The sequence below is a fragment of the Dama dama genome, chromosome 4 (genome assembly GCF_033118175.1).
Source record: "Dama dama isolate Ldn47 chromosome 4, ASM3311817v1, whole genome shotgun sequence".
NCBI lineage: Eukaryota > Metazoa > Chordata > Mammalia > Artiodactyla > Cervidae > Dama > Dama dama.
Genome location: NC_083684.1, coordinates 20,286,024 through 20,302,065, shown reverse-complemented (window position 1 = coordinate 20,302,065; position 16,042 = coordinate 20,286,024). Strand labels below are relative to the sequence as shown.

General features: G+C 57.0%; 1 protein-coding gene across 1 annotated transcript in view; it reads right to left on the bottom strand.

The window, feature by feature from the left end:
- Nucleotides 1-6,957: 6,957 nt before the first annotated feature.
- Nucleotides 6,958-16,042, bottom strand: part of ACSF3 (acyl-CoA synthetase family member 3) — a 40,247-nt gene continuing 31,162 nt past the window's right edge. Inside the window, exons 8-10 of the mRNA XM_061138371.1 lie at nucleotides 9,906-10,040; nucleotides 9,461-9,572; nucleotides 6,958-7,295 (exon numbers count right to left, since the gene is read on the bottom strand). Of these exons, the coding sequence (XP_060994354.1) occupies nucleotides 7,148-7,295; nucleotides 9,461-9,572; nucleotides 9,906-10,040 (395 nt within the window). The 3' untranslated portion in view covers nucleotides 6,958-7,147. The remainder of the gene's footprint in view (nucleotides 7,296-9,460; nucleotides 9,573-9,905; nucleotides 10,041-16,042) is intronic.

Sequence of the window (16,042 nt, the reverse complement as noted above, 5' to 3'; positions counted from 1 at the left end):
CCAGGTAAGGTGGAGGTGGTTGTCTGGTCCTCCCTGATGCAGCCGGCCCTGAGTCTGGAGGGCATGGCCTCTGCCAAGTGGCATCTTCAATGACCAAACCAGGCTGCCCCACCAGAATCCTGAGCCCCTGAGGCCAGCCTGAGCCTCAGGCCGTGGTGGATACCTGCAAGGTCCAGGGGACCAGGCCTAGCCACACTGACGTGTTGCAGGACAGGCCAGAGAACAGAGGTCTCTGGGCTCAAATGGTCAAGCTTGAAAGCAATTTGTAAACATAACTGGGGTGGTTCTCATGGAAAAACCCACTCCAGGAAAAACCTTGACCAAGCGGGCAGGGCCAGGGCACCCCTGCACCCTAAGACTCCAGGGCAGGAGTGCACGCCCCTGTCCTGCTCACTCAGAGGCCTCAGTGAGCCTGTGCCCTGCACACACGTCATGTCACAGCCCTCGTGAGCCACATCATGTGAACGTCATGTACACCTGGTACAAGCCTGGGCTGGAGAGGGTCCTTGTCTTAAAGAAACTGGGGGGATGTTGTTGTTTAGTCCCTAAGTCCTGTCTGAATCTGTGGGACTCCATGGACTGCGGCACACCAGCTTCCCTGTCTTCCACTATCTCCCGGAGTTTGCTCAGATTCATGTCCATTGAGTTGGTGATGCCATCTAACCATCTCATCCTCTGTCGCCCCCTTCTTTTGCATTCAATCTTTCCTAGCATCAGGGTCTTTTCCAATGAGTCAGCTCTTTGCATCAGATGGCCAAAGTATTGGAGCTTCACCATCAGTCCTTACAATGAATATTCAGGGTTGATTTTCTTTAAGATTTAGGTTTGCTCTCCTTGCAGTCCAGGGACTTTCAAGAGTCTTCTCCAGCACCACTATTCGAAAGCATCAATTCTTCAGCGCTTTGTAGTCTTTGTAGTCCACTCTGACATCCATACATGACTACTGGAAAAACCATATGGAAAAACCATTGACTATACGGACCTTTGTTGGCCAAGTGATGTCTCTGCTTTTTAATACATGGTCTAGGTTTGTCACAGCTTTTCTTCCAATGAGCAAGCATCTTTTGATTTGGTGGCTGCAGTCACTGTCTACAGTGATTTTGGAGCCCAAGAAAAGAAAATCTGTCACTGCATCCACTTTTCCCCCTTCTATTTGCCACAAAGTAACGGGATCAGATGCCATGACCTTAGTTTTTTCAATGTTGGGTTTTAAGCCAGCTTTTCCACTTTCTTTTTGTGTTCCTGGTGGGGCATGAAGAAAATGTTGGGAGAGACCCATGGTGCTGCCTGGGGCTCTTGGTTCTGATGTGGAGCTCCTGGGGCCATAGCAGAGGCCTCTCTTCTTGCACCTTCATCAAGAGGCTCTTTAGTTCCTCTTCGATTTCTGCCATAAGGGTGGTATCATCTGCAAATCTGAGGTCTCTGATATTTCTCTGGGCAATCTTGATTCCGGGTAATGATTCACCCAGCTCAGTATTTTGCAGGATGTACTCTGCACATAAGTTAAATAAGCAGGGTGACAACATACAGTCTTGTCATACCCCTTTCCTAATTTTGAACCAGTCTATTGTTCCATGTCTGGCTCTAACTGGCTTTCTTGACCTGCATACAGGTTTCTCAGGAGGCAGGTAAGGTGGTCTGGTATTCCCATGTCTTTAAGAATTTTCCACAGTTTGTTGTGATCCACACAAAGATTTTTGTGTAGTCAATGAAGCAGATGTTTTCTGGAACACCCTTTTTTTCTCTATGATCCAATGATGGGCTCTGGCAAATGAGGCCGCTCAGTGGCTGGTCCTTCTGGCCTGGGGAGAGGGGAGGGGAGGTCAGGGGCTGTTCCCGGGCACCACGGGCACCACAGGATCCCCAGGCTGCAGGGCACCAGTCCTTTCATCTGCCTCTAGGCTCTTCCCAGGCGCAGAGATGCCACCAGCGCAGCAGTTCCTTGGCACCTCCCCAATCAGAGCTGATGAGGGCCAGGAGGAATGGAGGGGTGCTGGCATGGGAGGGGGACATGTGGTGCGCCAGGAGGGACCTCCAGAAGGAACGTAGGGTCCCCGTCTGCAGAGGCAGACTCTCTCTCCCCATCCCCAGCCCGCCCGACTGGGCATCAGCGATACTGTCTCTCAATCAATACCAAGAGGACTGGTGACAAACTTGGGAGCAAAGGATCCCAAACTGCTACATAAACCACATTAACCACCAGAGTAAATCAGCCACTTTAAGAGGACCCGGACACGCCCACCCAGGGGGCGGGGAAACGAGTCACCCCGCCCATTCCGCGAGGGCGGGAGCTCACTGGCCCGCCCGCTCACCCGGCGGCCCTCTCCTGGGACCCGCCTGAGGAGGAAGATGCGGGCTGGGTGGGCTTGGGGACCTGGGCCCTTCCTGTCGGCCTTTCTCCTCCAGGCACAGGACCCCGGCAAAACGTCCAGGGAGAGACCTGCACTGGTCGGAGCTGCAGACCCGGGCCCCACAGTGCAGCGCCCAGCTGGCAGCCTTCTGGCCTCTCTCAGAGAAGAGTCATACGTTTCGGCCACTCTCCTTGGTCCTGAAGCCCCGCTCTCTCCTGAAAGCTGGGAGCCTTTGCGCACCTGGCAGGTAGCCCAGCCCCACCTCCGCCCCTTTCCCCACACGTTCTCCACCCCGACTGCTGGGGACCAGAACCTCCCAGACTGTCGTGCCCTGTGGCTCCCCTCCTGTCAGTCCTCCTCTGGACCTGCCCCAACCCAGGCCCTCAGGGCTCCGTCCTAGGTGTGAGTGAGGCAGACACTTACTGGTGTCCAGGACAAGGAAAACCTTTTCGGCACTAGAGGAGCAGACAGCCCGTCACTCGAGAGTGAGGATAAGTAGGGACTCCTATACACCCTCAGCTGCGTTACTGAAACAATTGCAGAGAATTTCTGGTTAAAATGAAATCCCATTGAGCCAAGAAGTGGATAAAATTTCAGGAAATTTAATGACCGTGGAAAAGTATAGTAATTTTTTAAAATTTTATTTATTTTTGGCTGTGCTGGGTCTTTGTTGCTGTGCTGGCTTTTCTCTAGTCACGGGGGTGGGGGGGCTGCTCTCCAGTTGTGGTGTGCGGCCTTCTCATCGCCGGGGCTCCTCCTGCTGTGGAGCACAGGCTCAGGCTGTGCAGCCTCAGTAGCTGCAGCCCTCAGGCTCCAGAGCTCGAGCTCAGTAGCGTGGCACACGGCCTTAGCTGCCTCTAGGCCTGTGCGATCTTCTCAGTCCGGTGATCCAGGGATCAAACCCACGCCCCTGCACTGGCAGGTGGACTCTTAACCACTGGACCACCAGGGAAGCCCAGAAGCCTATTAATTTTTGTATCAAAACCAAAACTGAGATGTTACAGAAACCTATTGAGATGGCAGTGGGGCAGGTACTGGCAGGCATCATCCTGGCCATGGGGGAGCCCTGTGCTGCATAACCGTGAAGAACTTAAGGCTTTATCAGTTCAGTCGCTCAGTCGTGTCTGACTCTGCAACCCCATGGACTGCAGCACACCAGGCTTCCCTGTCCATCACCAACTCTTGGAACTTGTTCAAACTCATGTCCATCGTGTCAGTAATGCCATCCAACCATCTCAACCTCTGTCGTCCCCTTCTCCTCCTGCCTTCAATCTTTCCCAGCATCAGGGTCTTTTCCAATGAGTCAGTTCTTTGCATCAGTTCAGTTTAGTCACTCAGTCGTGTCCAGCTCTTTGCGACCCCAGGCCTCCCTGTCCATCACCAATTCCCGAAGTTCACCCATACTCATGTCCATTGAGTCGGTGATGTCATCTAACCATCTCATCCTCTGTCGTCCCCTCCTCCTCCTGCCTTCAATCTTTCCCAACAGCAGATGGCCAAAGTATTGGAGCTTCAGTTTAAGCATCAGTCCTTCCAATGAATATTTAGGACTGACTTCCTTTAGGACTGACTGGCTGGATCTCCTTGTAGCCCAAGGGACTCTCAATAGTCTTCTCCCACACCACAGTTCAAAAGCATCAATTCTTTGGCACTTAGCTTTCTTTATAGTCCAACTCTCACATCCATGCATGACTACTGGAAAAACCATAGCTTTGACTATCAGACCTTTGTTGGCAAAGTAATGTCTCTGCTTTTTAATATTAGCCAGTATTTAAACGTCTTAAGGGTACTCAAAAAAAAAAAAAAAAAAAAGGGTACTCTTTCCGAACAAAGAGAAAAAAGTAGAGAAGTTTATTACTACAATGAAAGAAGAGGCAAAACAGCAACCCCACATCCCTAAGGTGGCGGCAGAGAACACAACTAGGGATTGTGGAGATAAGTCCAAAGACATCAACAGTCACAATAAATGCATTGCATTTGCTCACTAAAGGAGAGACTGGAGTAAAAACACCAGACCTAGTTGCGCTGCTCACGAGACAGTACAGCTACATGGGGGCGGGGTGTGGAGCCCAGAGATAGAACACTCAAACACCAACCCCAGAAGCTGGACAGCAGTACTGAACTCAGACAGTTTGTGACTTAACAGGGAAACTCAAATAGAGATAAAGATAGACTCTATATGTAATTTGAAATGTGGTTTTGGAGAAGACTCTTGTGAGTCCCTAGGACTGCAAGGAGATCAAACCAGTCAATCCTAAAGGAAATCAGTCCTGAATATTCATTGGAAGGACTGATGCTGAAACTGAAGCTCTAATACTTTGGCCACTTGATGCAAAAAACTGACTCATTGAAAAAGACCCTGATGCTGGGAAAGATTGAAGGCAGGAGGAGAAGGGGATGACAGAGGGTTAGATGGTTGGATGGCATCACTGACTTGATGGACATGAGTTTGAGCAAGCTCCGGGAGTAGGTGACAGACAGGGAAGCCTGGTGTGCTGCAGTCCATGGGGTCACAAAGAGTCAGCCACATGACTGAGCAAATGAATTGAACTGATATGTAATAATGGGGTATGACCAGGGGCTAAGCACCTAGTGCTGAAACATCTCAGAAGAGCAGCCTCCCAAAGGGACAGAAGTTGCTGCTGTGAAGGGGGCACTCCAAAGCACTGGAGCCCTGTGGCCCACATTCTCAGGGTCGTGGCAGAGACTAGTGGGGAAACGGTGGACACAGGACGTGCTCTCATCACTTATGGGTTAAGAGAGTAAATCAAAGCAACGGACTTCTCTGGTGGTCCAGTGATTAAAAATCGGCTCAATCCCTGGTTAAAGAAGGATTCCACATGCTGTGGAGCAACTAAGCCCGGGAGACCCAACTACTGAGTCTGTGTTCTCACTGCAATGAAAGAAGCCACCACAACGAGAAGCCTGTGCACCACAACTGGAGAGTAGCCCTGGCTCACTGAAAATAGAGAAAGCCTGCACGCAGCAACGAAGACCCAGCGCAGCCAAAAACAAAGCAAAATTTAAAAATTAAGGGAAAAAAATCAAAGCAGAAGTGACCCAGAGTTTGGAGCTGGGTGGGGAGGGAGGCGCCCAGGTGAGGGTTAGGAGAACAGCCAGGTGAAGACAGTGAGGGCAGGTCCGGTCAGCCACCAGGAAAAGAGATGCTAAAGAAACAGAAGAAACCGGGAGGAGGATGAGCCAACAAAAAGGAGAGTCAGCCAGATGCACTAGCAAGACTGGTGAGTGACTTCGTGTCAGTAAGTCTGAAACCTGGATGAAGTGAATGGCTTTATCGACGATTCAGGTCCTTAAATGGAAGTAATAACTCTGAATAAACCAGTAACCCCCAAAGAACCCAAATCCGTCACCAAGACAGCCCAGCCCAACTGAGGAGACCGCTGGCCCTGGGGGTCTCGGGCCAGTCTCACCCTCCCTCAGAGCCCTAAGTGAGACCCCTGGCCAGTGTGTGGGGACTCCATCTCCAGGTGTCTGTGGCAGGTTTGGCAAGGTGAAGGCAGCTCTCTCCCCCTCTCTTACAAGAACCTAATTATAGGGGTGACATCACTAGGCAGCCAAAACTGACTCCTGACTCACACTCTCCTGAGTGGACACCATGCATTGTCCAACCTGCCGATGCTTTTCCTGGACAAAAAGAAAAATGAACAACTAAGTTAAAGAACGACTAACTCTTACCCCTGCAACCCCCTCAGCCCAGAGTCAGCCAGTGGGATCAGGAAAAGACCTGGCGACACGAGGACAGCGGGAGCCAGAGGTCCAGTGCCGCCCAAGAGGACTGGCCGCTGGCCAGCGCCCAGCTGGGGAGGCCAGCCTGCTGCATGGGTGGTGACTGTGCATGGCCAGGCCTCTCGCGGGAGGGTGCTGAGGTGGATGCGCCCGGGGCTGGCCTCAGGCAGTCTTGGGCCACGCACTGGGGTGGGGCAGGGGTCCTGGCCCCACATGCTGCCCACCTAGGCCTTGGCTCTGTCCTGGTTCCCACTCAGCCTCCCCATGACCCTTGGGCCTCTGAGGGCACCTCTGCCTTTGGTTGTGGAGGGCAGGGGGGCCTGGGGCCGGGCAGTAGGGGCCGGTGGGGGTCTGGGAAGGAGAGGGAGATATCCAGACGAAGACCGAAGACCGAAGGGGACTGGGGGTGTTGCAGAGGGACAGTACAGGGGAGAGGTGGGGTCAAGGGTCAGGGGTGCAGTAGTGGGGCCATTCGTGGTCAACCTCTGGCTACTGAGCACTCTGGACCCTGAGGATGGTGGGATCCAGGCTGCAACCATGACCGGGAACAAGTGGCCCCAGAATCCCAGATACTGGCTCCCAGCTCGTCCCTGGTCTAGGTGGCCACTCTGGGGCCAAGAGTCAGGCAGTCCCTGCCCTCTGGTCGCCTGAGCCACAGCCCTGGCCCTGAAGGCCTAGTGAGCCTCGGCCAGGGCCATAGGTGCTGGACACCCCACAGCCACCTGCTCTTGTTGCGGGAAACGCCCTCCCCTGGATGCCCAGGGCCGCCGTCCACCCTGCCCTGCAGTGTGCACACACGTGCAGACTGCGCCCTCCCCATGTGGGGGCAGGGACCAGACAGGCCCAGGCAGGATCACTGGACAGGCACTGGCTTCTCTGCGAGGCCTTTATTGAGTTTCCAGGGAGACCGGCTTCCCCGAGACACCTCTGGACACGCAGGGACCCGGGTTTCAAGGGTGCCGAGCATATGGAACTGTGAGGTCTGGCTGCAGCCACAATGCCGTTGCAGGATTTACAGTGGTTTCATTCTGGCCACGCGGGAGGCTGGCTCACTGGTGCCCAGCCTCAGGGGTGCCCTTCTTGTGTGGGTAAAGCTGCCGGACGAGGTCTCGCTTGTTGACCTTCCCCATCTGGTTCCGCGGGATCTCCTCCACCAGCAGCAGCTCTGAGGGCACCGCGTACGGGGCCAGGACGCCTCTGCAGAGACAAGGGGCCTGAGTGCAGGGGCCGCGGGGGTGGTTGGCACCTTTCTCCAGTGGGAGGTTACCGGAGGGGGGTGGTTGGCACCTCGCACACCCCTGGGTGTCCTGACCATGCATGCACACCGGCTAGCACTGCCCCTCCCACACCAGAGCCGATGTCCACAAAGTGAGAGGGGCCCCGTTGGAAGAGGCGTCCTCCTGTGAACAGCCCCCTGGGGGCCCAGCCCCAGGCAGCACGTGGAGGCTGCAGGCACGGGCGGCTATCCCGAGCAGAGCTCCCTGCACCATGACCGCACTCGGCCCCTTTCTAAGAGACCAGCAGAAGCACAGGTGCTGCCTGGGGCAGAGGGGCAATAGAGGCAGGATGCGCAGCCCGAACCCCAACCCACAGTCACCAAAACGGAAGAGAAGTTGCAGGCATGGAGGGGCCCAGTCTAAAAGCCTGTGAGCTCGCCATTTCTGAGAACAGACCCGTTCTCCTCTGGAGAGCATCAGCTCAGCAAGTGGTCTGGGAGGAACCGGTCAGGGCAAAATGCCGCCAGAGCGGGAACCCCGCAGAACTGAGCTGTTTGTTCCAGAGCTTCCTTGCAGGGAAATCCCCACCGCTCAGCCCCTTGGGAGCACCGTCCCTGCTCAAGACCTGATCCCACAGAGCTCCATCTAGGCACGGGATTCCTGAACTACACCCCCCGTCCCCGCCCAGGGGGTGTAAGCCCCACATGGGCCTCTGCGACTGGACAGTGTGGTGGGCGGGCTGTGTCCAGACTAGGGAATGTGGCACTGCTGCCCAGCCCCAAGCCGTGCTCACCCACAGTGTCCCAGTGCCTGAGCTGGGGAGGGGGTGGCTGCCAGCTTCTCCCCACTCCGCTAGGAGCATAACGGTCTGGGGGAAGGGGCAGGATGGACCTTTACTGAGGGGCAGACAGACTGTGAGGCAAGAATCTTCAGGAATGAAAAAACAGCAGCGGAGGGGAAAACATTATTTTTAAATAACCTTTAAAAAAGACCCTCATATGGCAACAAACACGACACAGAAACGGCAGCTTCACTGAGCCAAGTGTCAAGAGCGACTGGAGTGAGGACCCTCCTGCATACTCCCCCACTGGGAGTGCAGACAGGTCTGGAGCCGGCCCTGCCCTCTGAGAGGAGGACCTTTGCCGTCCCTCCACAGGGTGGGCAGTCGCGGGGTCACTGTCCGTGGCCACCCAGTGTGAGAACACAAAGCCCAGGGTGCCAGCTGCCCCAGGCCCACCCTGCGGGGAGCATCTCCCAGGACCCTAAGCTCTCGGCAGGCAGCAGACCCCGCAGAGGGACGCCGGGAGCCTGGGGCGACAAGGAGCATCTCTAATGTTGGGAGGCCGGCTCTTGGCACAGGATGGCGAGCTCTGCCTTTTAACAAAGCGACTGTTTAAGCAAAGCGGCAAAGCCAACTAGAATCCTGCTCACGCCTTTGTGAAACTATAACGTTCCAGCTGTGATTCTGCAAATCCAGGGGAATCTAATGGCCCAGCTGTGCTGCCCGATAAACAAGGACTCCGACAGCTCCCGAGACCCCGCTGGGAGAGCCACAAGTATCTTCAGTGTTGAGGAGGAGGCAGAAGGGGGGGTGGGGAGGGGAGAGGAGGAACCTCCTACATCTAAGATAAAGAACCTGGGGACGGAACTAACAGCTTCTCTCTGAGCTCGGGCCAGCAGCGAGCACCCACAGGCCCCTGCGATGCCCCAAGCTCAACGGCACCCCTAGCCTGCTCAGTTTGCCCCAGGGTCCTCTGAGCTGGGCTCTGCAAATGGACCTTCCCTGACAATGTCCCTCCTACACCCAGGAGAGGATGCAGGTGCTCATGTGTGCCCCCATCTGCCTCAGAACGTGCCTCGGAAGCTCAGACCTGAGTCAAGGGTCAGGGTCCTACATCTGCTCCTGCCATCACAACGCAGCCTTCTCGGGGTCCTTCATGCCTCGCATGTGTATGTGTGGGGGAGGGGACAGGTCCTTAAGGACTACCTTCACGCCTTATGTCTATGTATGTGGGGGCAGCTCCTGTGAGGAACACGTTGCCTGCTAGCCATCACTACATAGCTGTCTTCGGGTCCTTAACACCTCGAGTGTCTGTGTGTATGGCAGGGGCAGCTCCTATAAAGACCACATAGCTCAGCCCTCACCTGGCCCACTCCTTGAGCTCCCGGTGGGACAGCGAGTGGCCTTCTTGAAGGGTCACCACTGCAGTGACCCGCTGGCCCCACGTGATGTCTGGAACTCCAATCACAGCGACGTCTGTGGAGGAAGCAGAGGGAGGGATCTCAGGACACACGAGAACGAGCACCGAAGGCTGCAGGAAGGACCCAGAGAAGCCCGAGTGGCCAGAAACGGGGGCACAGGGCACCCCTGGGGTGTCAGGAGAGCCCAGGACACCACCATTCCTGACCACGGGGTCATGGCCTGCACTGGCCAGCCTGGACCTGCGAGGTGGGACGGTGAGGGGAGCAGAGGACCTGATGGTATGCCCCAATACACACACAGGAAGCTGCATCTGGACCGGTCCCAAGATGGCCCGGAGAGCCGAGAGCAGCTGTGTCAGCTAAAGGGCAGGGTCACAGGGCCACTCACCAGTGATGCTGGGATGGGCCAGCAGGAGCCGCTCCACCTCCAGGGCGCTGACCTTATAGCCGCCACTCTTGATGATGTCCACAGAGGTGCGGCCGCGGATCCAGTAGCTGCCATCCTTGAACACTGCCGTGTCACCTGGGAAGAGGCCTGGGTCAGCCGGCTGGGTGTGGCCCTGTGTCTCAGGGCATCTACATCTCTCTGGAACAAGCTGGCTAGTGCCACGTGGACAGCTGGGGCCTTGCGTGATGCCCACACAGACACATCTGCGACCACATCCCACAGGGACCATTGTGAGAAATAGCCCACAGCTTCCCAGGACCACGGAGGCAGGAGATACAACCCACAGGGCCTCCCTGGGTTCTAGCCACAGAAGGGCCTGGCGTGGGCATCAGGGCAGACCCTTCCCGACTGGGCGTGGGCCACATGTGGTGTCGCGTGGGGGATCTGGCAGGAGGAAGGGCCCCCCCCTGCCATGCTCAGTGTGGGTGCTTCCCACCCCGGCAAGGGCACGGGGCACATGCCCACTGGGGCATCGCGGGAACGGGGAGCAGGGCTGAGGGTGAGTGCGCTCACACAAGTGTGCACGCATGTGTGAGACTGTGCACATGGGAACGCCTGCCCGTGCTCTGAGAGCCACACTGACGCACCACCGTCTGCTCTCACACACTTCACGCGGCTGATTAGCTGGAATAAATCAATATTTCATGATACATTGCCGTCCAACGCAGGAGGCCCATCCATCAGCTCGCTCTCCTGGAGCCCAGCCGCGTGGGGCACCCCAGCCTATTAAACAAGATGGATGGCTGTGCCCGGCTGGCCACGGCAGGAGCTGGGCTCCTGAGGTGGGGGCCCTCCTGCCCAACACTAAGCAGGAGGAAGGGGAGGTCCTGGGAGCCACCGTGGTCCCTGGATGCGTGATGGGTAGGTGGATGGCAGGGAAGGACGCGTGTGACAAGAGTGACAGGCAGGCTGCAGGGACAGGACATAGGGTGCCCCATCCCCCGAGGCCGACCAGGGCGCCTGCTGTGTGTCTCTGGCTCTGGCCGCATCCTCTCCACACTGGACGGCTTCTCCATCCCTAAATACCAACCCTGGCCCAAGGTGGTTCCTCCTGCGGCTTCCAGACCCGGCTCCCACCGGCCTCCGCCTGCCAGAGACCCAGGGGTGTGGGGGTCACTGCCCTGCCCTGGGCTCTGCGTCCCACACCTGGTCCTGCCAGGGACACCCCCAATGCCCACACCAAGGCTGAGGTGGCCTCAGGGCCCCTGGCCACAACACCTGCACCCTCCCTGCTCTGATGTCAACTTAACCCAGGGCGAGAGCTCCCAATGGCCGCACCCACGCCCTCCGGCAGACCCCCGGCCATGCCCCTCGCCCAGGGGTCCTCACACCCGCCACCCACTGGCAGCGTCTGCTTCTCCACCTGTCCGCTGCTCCGCTCAGACGTCACTCCCATGGCCTCACCTGCTGCCTCCCCCGCTACTCACCTCCCTGCCATCCCCCTCCGCCGCCCCCTGCACACCAGGTGGTCCACTTACTGACCTCCTCCAGCCACATGAAGAGCAGCGAGACTAGGGTCTTTGAGCAAAGCCAGCCCCGAGATGGCAGGGCTGGTGGGAGGACACATGGACGCCATACTGGGGGAGGTCCCGGGTCTGTGTGCTGAGTGAGGAAAGGCCGGTGGGAGACCCTGCTACTTCCTGGGGTCACCGTCAGGCAGGAAGTAAGGACACACATCATGGCAGTCCTTGATTACTCGGCGGCCTCAAATTGGTCACAATGACCTCATAAAAGGGAAGAAGACGGAGATTTGAGACAGACAGACGGACACAGGACATGAGGATGGAGGCAGAAGGTACCTGTGGGTCTGCGCCCCTCAGCGTGGCCGAGCAGGAGGCCAAGAAGGATAGGAGAAGGAAAACAGACACACGACATCTCCCTTGAGCGGGGCCTGCCTCAACACAGCTTCCTAGGACCACAGAGGCAGGGAGCTCGGATCGCTCCCTCCTGGAATAAAGTCAACAGCAACCGTTTTTTAAGGCACAAAAGTTATGCAGAGGGAACAGGAGAGGGCGTGTTGTTGAGAAAACTGGCAGCTGGAAGGCAGGTAGACAGACTCTGTGGGTCGTTTACAGCCGGGCTGGCAGGTGCCCTGGGGGAGGCGCAGAGGATGGCTGAGAGCACGCGGCAGGGGCACTGGCCCTCAGTGCACGGCCACCGCTCATGCTCTGGGGACAGAGGAGGTGGACAGCAGCATGGAGCCCAGGGGCCTCCCCAACCCCGCCTCCTGCTCTCAGACCCCCGCTGACATCGGCGAGGAGAACTCAGCCATCAAGTGCTCTGGCGAGACAGGACAGTCAGAGCCCCGGAGGCAGGGGGCTTGTCAACCAGAGGGCTCCCAGGGCAAAGAGATTCGAGAGAGGGGAAAGGTCACGACGCACCAGGAGCAAGGCGGCTGCGGCCAGCACTGCCCCTGAAAGCCGGACACTAGAGCTCTGTGCCCGACCCAGCCAGACGAGTATGCCAGTGGACATGGCCCGAGCCGAGGAGGAGGACGCAGGGGTGCAGGGACAGACGTGACCCTGGAGGAAGGAGGAGGCGGGTGGGAGCTGTGTGCTGGTGTGGGAGAGGGGGGGCACTGGGGGATCTCTTGGGGGGACTGGACAGACCAGCACCCCAACTCAGGAAGCCCCGAACAGTGTGTCCACGAGTATCTGGCAGTCCCTGGGCGCCTTCCAATTGCCGGTGTGGACACAGCTGGGGTACGAGGACTCCTCCCCAAACCTGACAGACGGCCTGGAGTCTCCCAGCTGCCTGTATGGGACCTTGATGAAAACAGGGACCCTCTGCCCAGAGGCCTGGGCCAGCCTGGGCAGACATGGAGGCCAAAGGGCAGCACAGAGGCCCAGCAGGAGTGAGACCGGATGGGACCCGTCGTCCGCACAGGAGCTGTGCCAGGCGAAGCAAAGCGGGGTGTGCCAGGAGACACAGAGAAGCAGATCTCGGCGACCACCGGGGAACAAAGGGTTTCACGCAAGACACAAAGTAAAGCCCATACAAAGGGACGGCTGCCAGGCAGCGCCACAGCCCGCCACACAGGCTGTGCCCCGCGGGGTGGCAGGGGCCAGGGGGTCAGCGGCCTGCCCGCACTGCGCATCCTGGGGACTTGCTGGGCCCTGCTGGGGGGCACGGACGTGCTAGTTGTTCACTGTCTGCAGACACAAAGGGGGTTGACATCCTCCAGCTACACGTGCTGTCACACCCTAACAAGAAACCCCCTCTTTTTCAATACGCTGCCTGATTCCTGACTGTTGTTGGTCACAATGGATGCACGGGTCATGGAAGAAACATGTCAGAGCTCAGAGTGCACCGGGTGAGCACAGCGCAGGTGAGCCTGGCGCAGGGTGAGCGCTAGGCAGGGGGGACCTTTGTCTCAGACAACTGAGAGAGTCTCACCCTCACCTGTGGCGGTGGAGGACACAGCTCACCCGGGAAATTCTGCTGAGAGAAAACAAAGGACTAGAGGGAGTCATGCAGAGACAGCAGCTAGTGTCTTGCGCATGGTGTGCAAACCCGTGTGTGATGGCCGCGCACACCCACGGACACGCGTGTGTGGCACACGCCAGCAGGGCTCCCTGAGGCTGGGATAACTCAAGCCGTGGGTGCAGAAGGCTTGCGATCTTCCGCGGTTTGGACGCACCCGAGGCGCCCACAAACCCAGCACCAAACCAGGGGTCTATAAACATCGGAGCCTCCACCTCTGTCTCCTGTGAATGGATTCCCAGGAGCCCTCCTCACACGCACCCTGCCCGTGGGAGCCAAGCACCCGCCTCGCAGCACCGAGCGTCGGTTCCGGAAGAGTCCCTGCCAGTTTAGTGGATGGAGTCTGTCTCCATACTTGCCTTTCACCACTGGGAAGTGAAACAGTTTCCCCATTTTTATGGCTGACTGCACTTCCCCTCCACCTGCCTGTGGCCTTATTTTCCTCCTGGGCTCTGGGCGCAGGGGGCCACACTCTTGGCCTGGGTCAGCCCTCATGTCCCAGGTTCCCCAAACTCTCAGCAGACCCCACGCTCAGCCGAGTGTGCACAGGGCCACAGAACAGCTCCCTTCTGTTTTCTGCTGATGAGTCTTCTTCTTTCTTAGATAAATATCCTTTAAGGTTTTTCTCTGGTAATAGCATTGTGTGCTCTTTAACAGAGAAAAAGGGATCAGCAACTCAGTGCCAAGGTACCCTGTTACATTCTGGTGGACTTCTTACGCACCCTTCCCCCAGTTACCTGAGCTTCTATAAATGTGTGGATTTATCATCAGGGATGTTCCATCTCCTGTGTCACTTTCTAACAGCAAACTGTGTGAGGAGACCTTTAAAGGGTAGAGACTTTGTCTCTTTTTTCATACGTTTAATTTAACTGGCTGTGCTGCGTCTTTGCTGGTGGGCAGGCTTTCTCTAGTCGTGGCGAGCGAGTGGACCTCTCCCTGTGGTGGCCTCTCTTATTGCAGAGCCTGGGCTCTAGGGCACATGGGCTCAGTTCCTCCATGGCATGTGCGGTCCTCCTGGGTCAGGGATGGACCTGCGTCTCCGTTGGCAGGCGGATTCTTTACCTCTGGGCCACCAGAGAAGCCCCAGGAGATCTTCTTTAGAATAAGGCAGAGGTGCCATTTCTGTTTCCTTGTTCAGTTGCCAGTCGCTCTACCACATCCAGAGGGCAGGAGGATTGCAGTGCTGGCTCGGCTCAGTTCTACATCCCCATATACATGCCATGTCCCCATGTCTGTCCTGTGTCCTCAGCTCTGTCCTGGTCATCATCTCTGCCTCAGGTTGTCTGTGTCCACATCTCCATCTTAGCTCCATCCTGTGTCCTTACACCTGTCGTCCTGCATCCTCGTCTTTGATAGCAGGGTCAGTGTAAAGCCCTGAGGAGGGAGTTCTGGCATCACCATTTCCCCACCCCGGGGGCCAGCACTGAGCCAGTGTGCTCACCCGTGTGGAAGGTGGGATGCAGTTAGGGTCATCATCGGGGGCGCTCCAGAAGGGAGGGCTCTGATTTCCTGCCTGAGCAGCAGCCAGGACCCCAGGGGCTGGCAGGGAACTCCCGGTGATGGAAACTGGGCTCTGTGCAGGCCAGGGAGGGCAGCCTCTCTCCCCTCATCCTCTGAGAAGCCATGGATGCAGCCCCCTGCAGCCTGGGCCAGAATGTGTGTGGCAGGAGGGCTGGTCGGGGAAAGGGTTAAGTTTAATTCATCCTGATTTCTACTTAATATCCCGCTTGCTTGCCCCGCAGGAGCGGCAGCTGTGAGCTGATTGCCGCGCACATTATGCAGCCTGTATCACTAATGGCCTGTGACAAAGGCACGCGGCTTCCAGGCCTCACCCCCGAGAGCCAATTAAACACACAGACTCCCTTCCTGTTTGCTGCGCATTACAATGAAATTAAACTGAATTTCAAAATCATTTTCTCCTAAAGACATCTCTTTACGATAATTAATGCATGCTATTCCTTTCAACTGAAATATTCATCACGACCAGGGACTGAGACGTGTTATGCTGACTGCCCCTCACTTTGCATGCTGCCGGCCCGGCGTGCGCAAGCCCTGCTATTGGCAAAGTCCACAGGGCTTTGGTTCCCGTGCTTTTAAAGAAAAAGACTGCAGCTCTTTAGCTGAGTTTAAAAATAAAGGAAGATGGCCACAAAGAAGTCAGATTTCCAAGTCAGGATGCTCTGAGGGCTCCAGGAGGGACACGCAAAAGCAGGATGAGCCCAAAGTTGTATTTCTTAAACCCTGCATTTGAAGGGCAGCAGTAATCTTGTTGCCACCAGGCTGGCCTGTACGAATTCAACATTTACAAGGGGAAGCTGGAGTACGTGAACAGCTGCCCCAGCCCCGGGGCCCAACCACTGAGCCCTCTGCCGGCACCAGCCAGGGCTCCTGGCGCAGGCCTCTACTCTGCTCTGGGGAACTCTCATCTGCCCCTTCTCCCTTGAACCCCACCTGACGGGCCCCCAGCATCCCAGGAATGCTGGAGGGTGTGCGCATGGCCCTGCTCTGTCACCCGGTGACCTGAGGCCCACGATGGCGGCAGACTGGAGAGTGAATTCTACCCTGAGAACCCACACTGCCTGAGCCCACGAAGA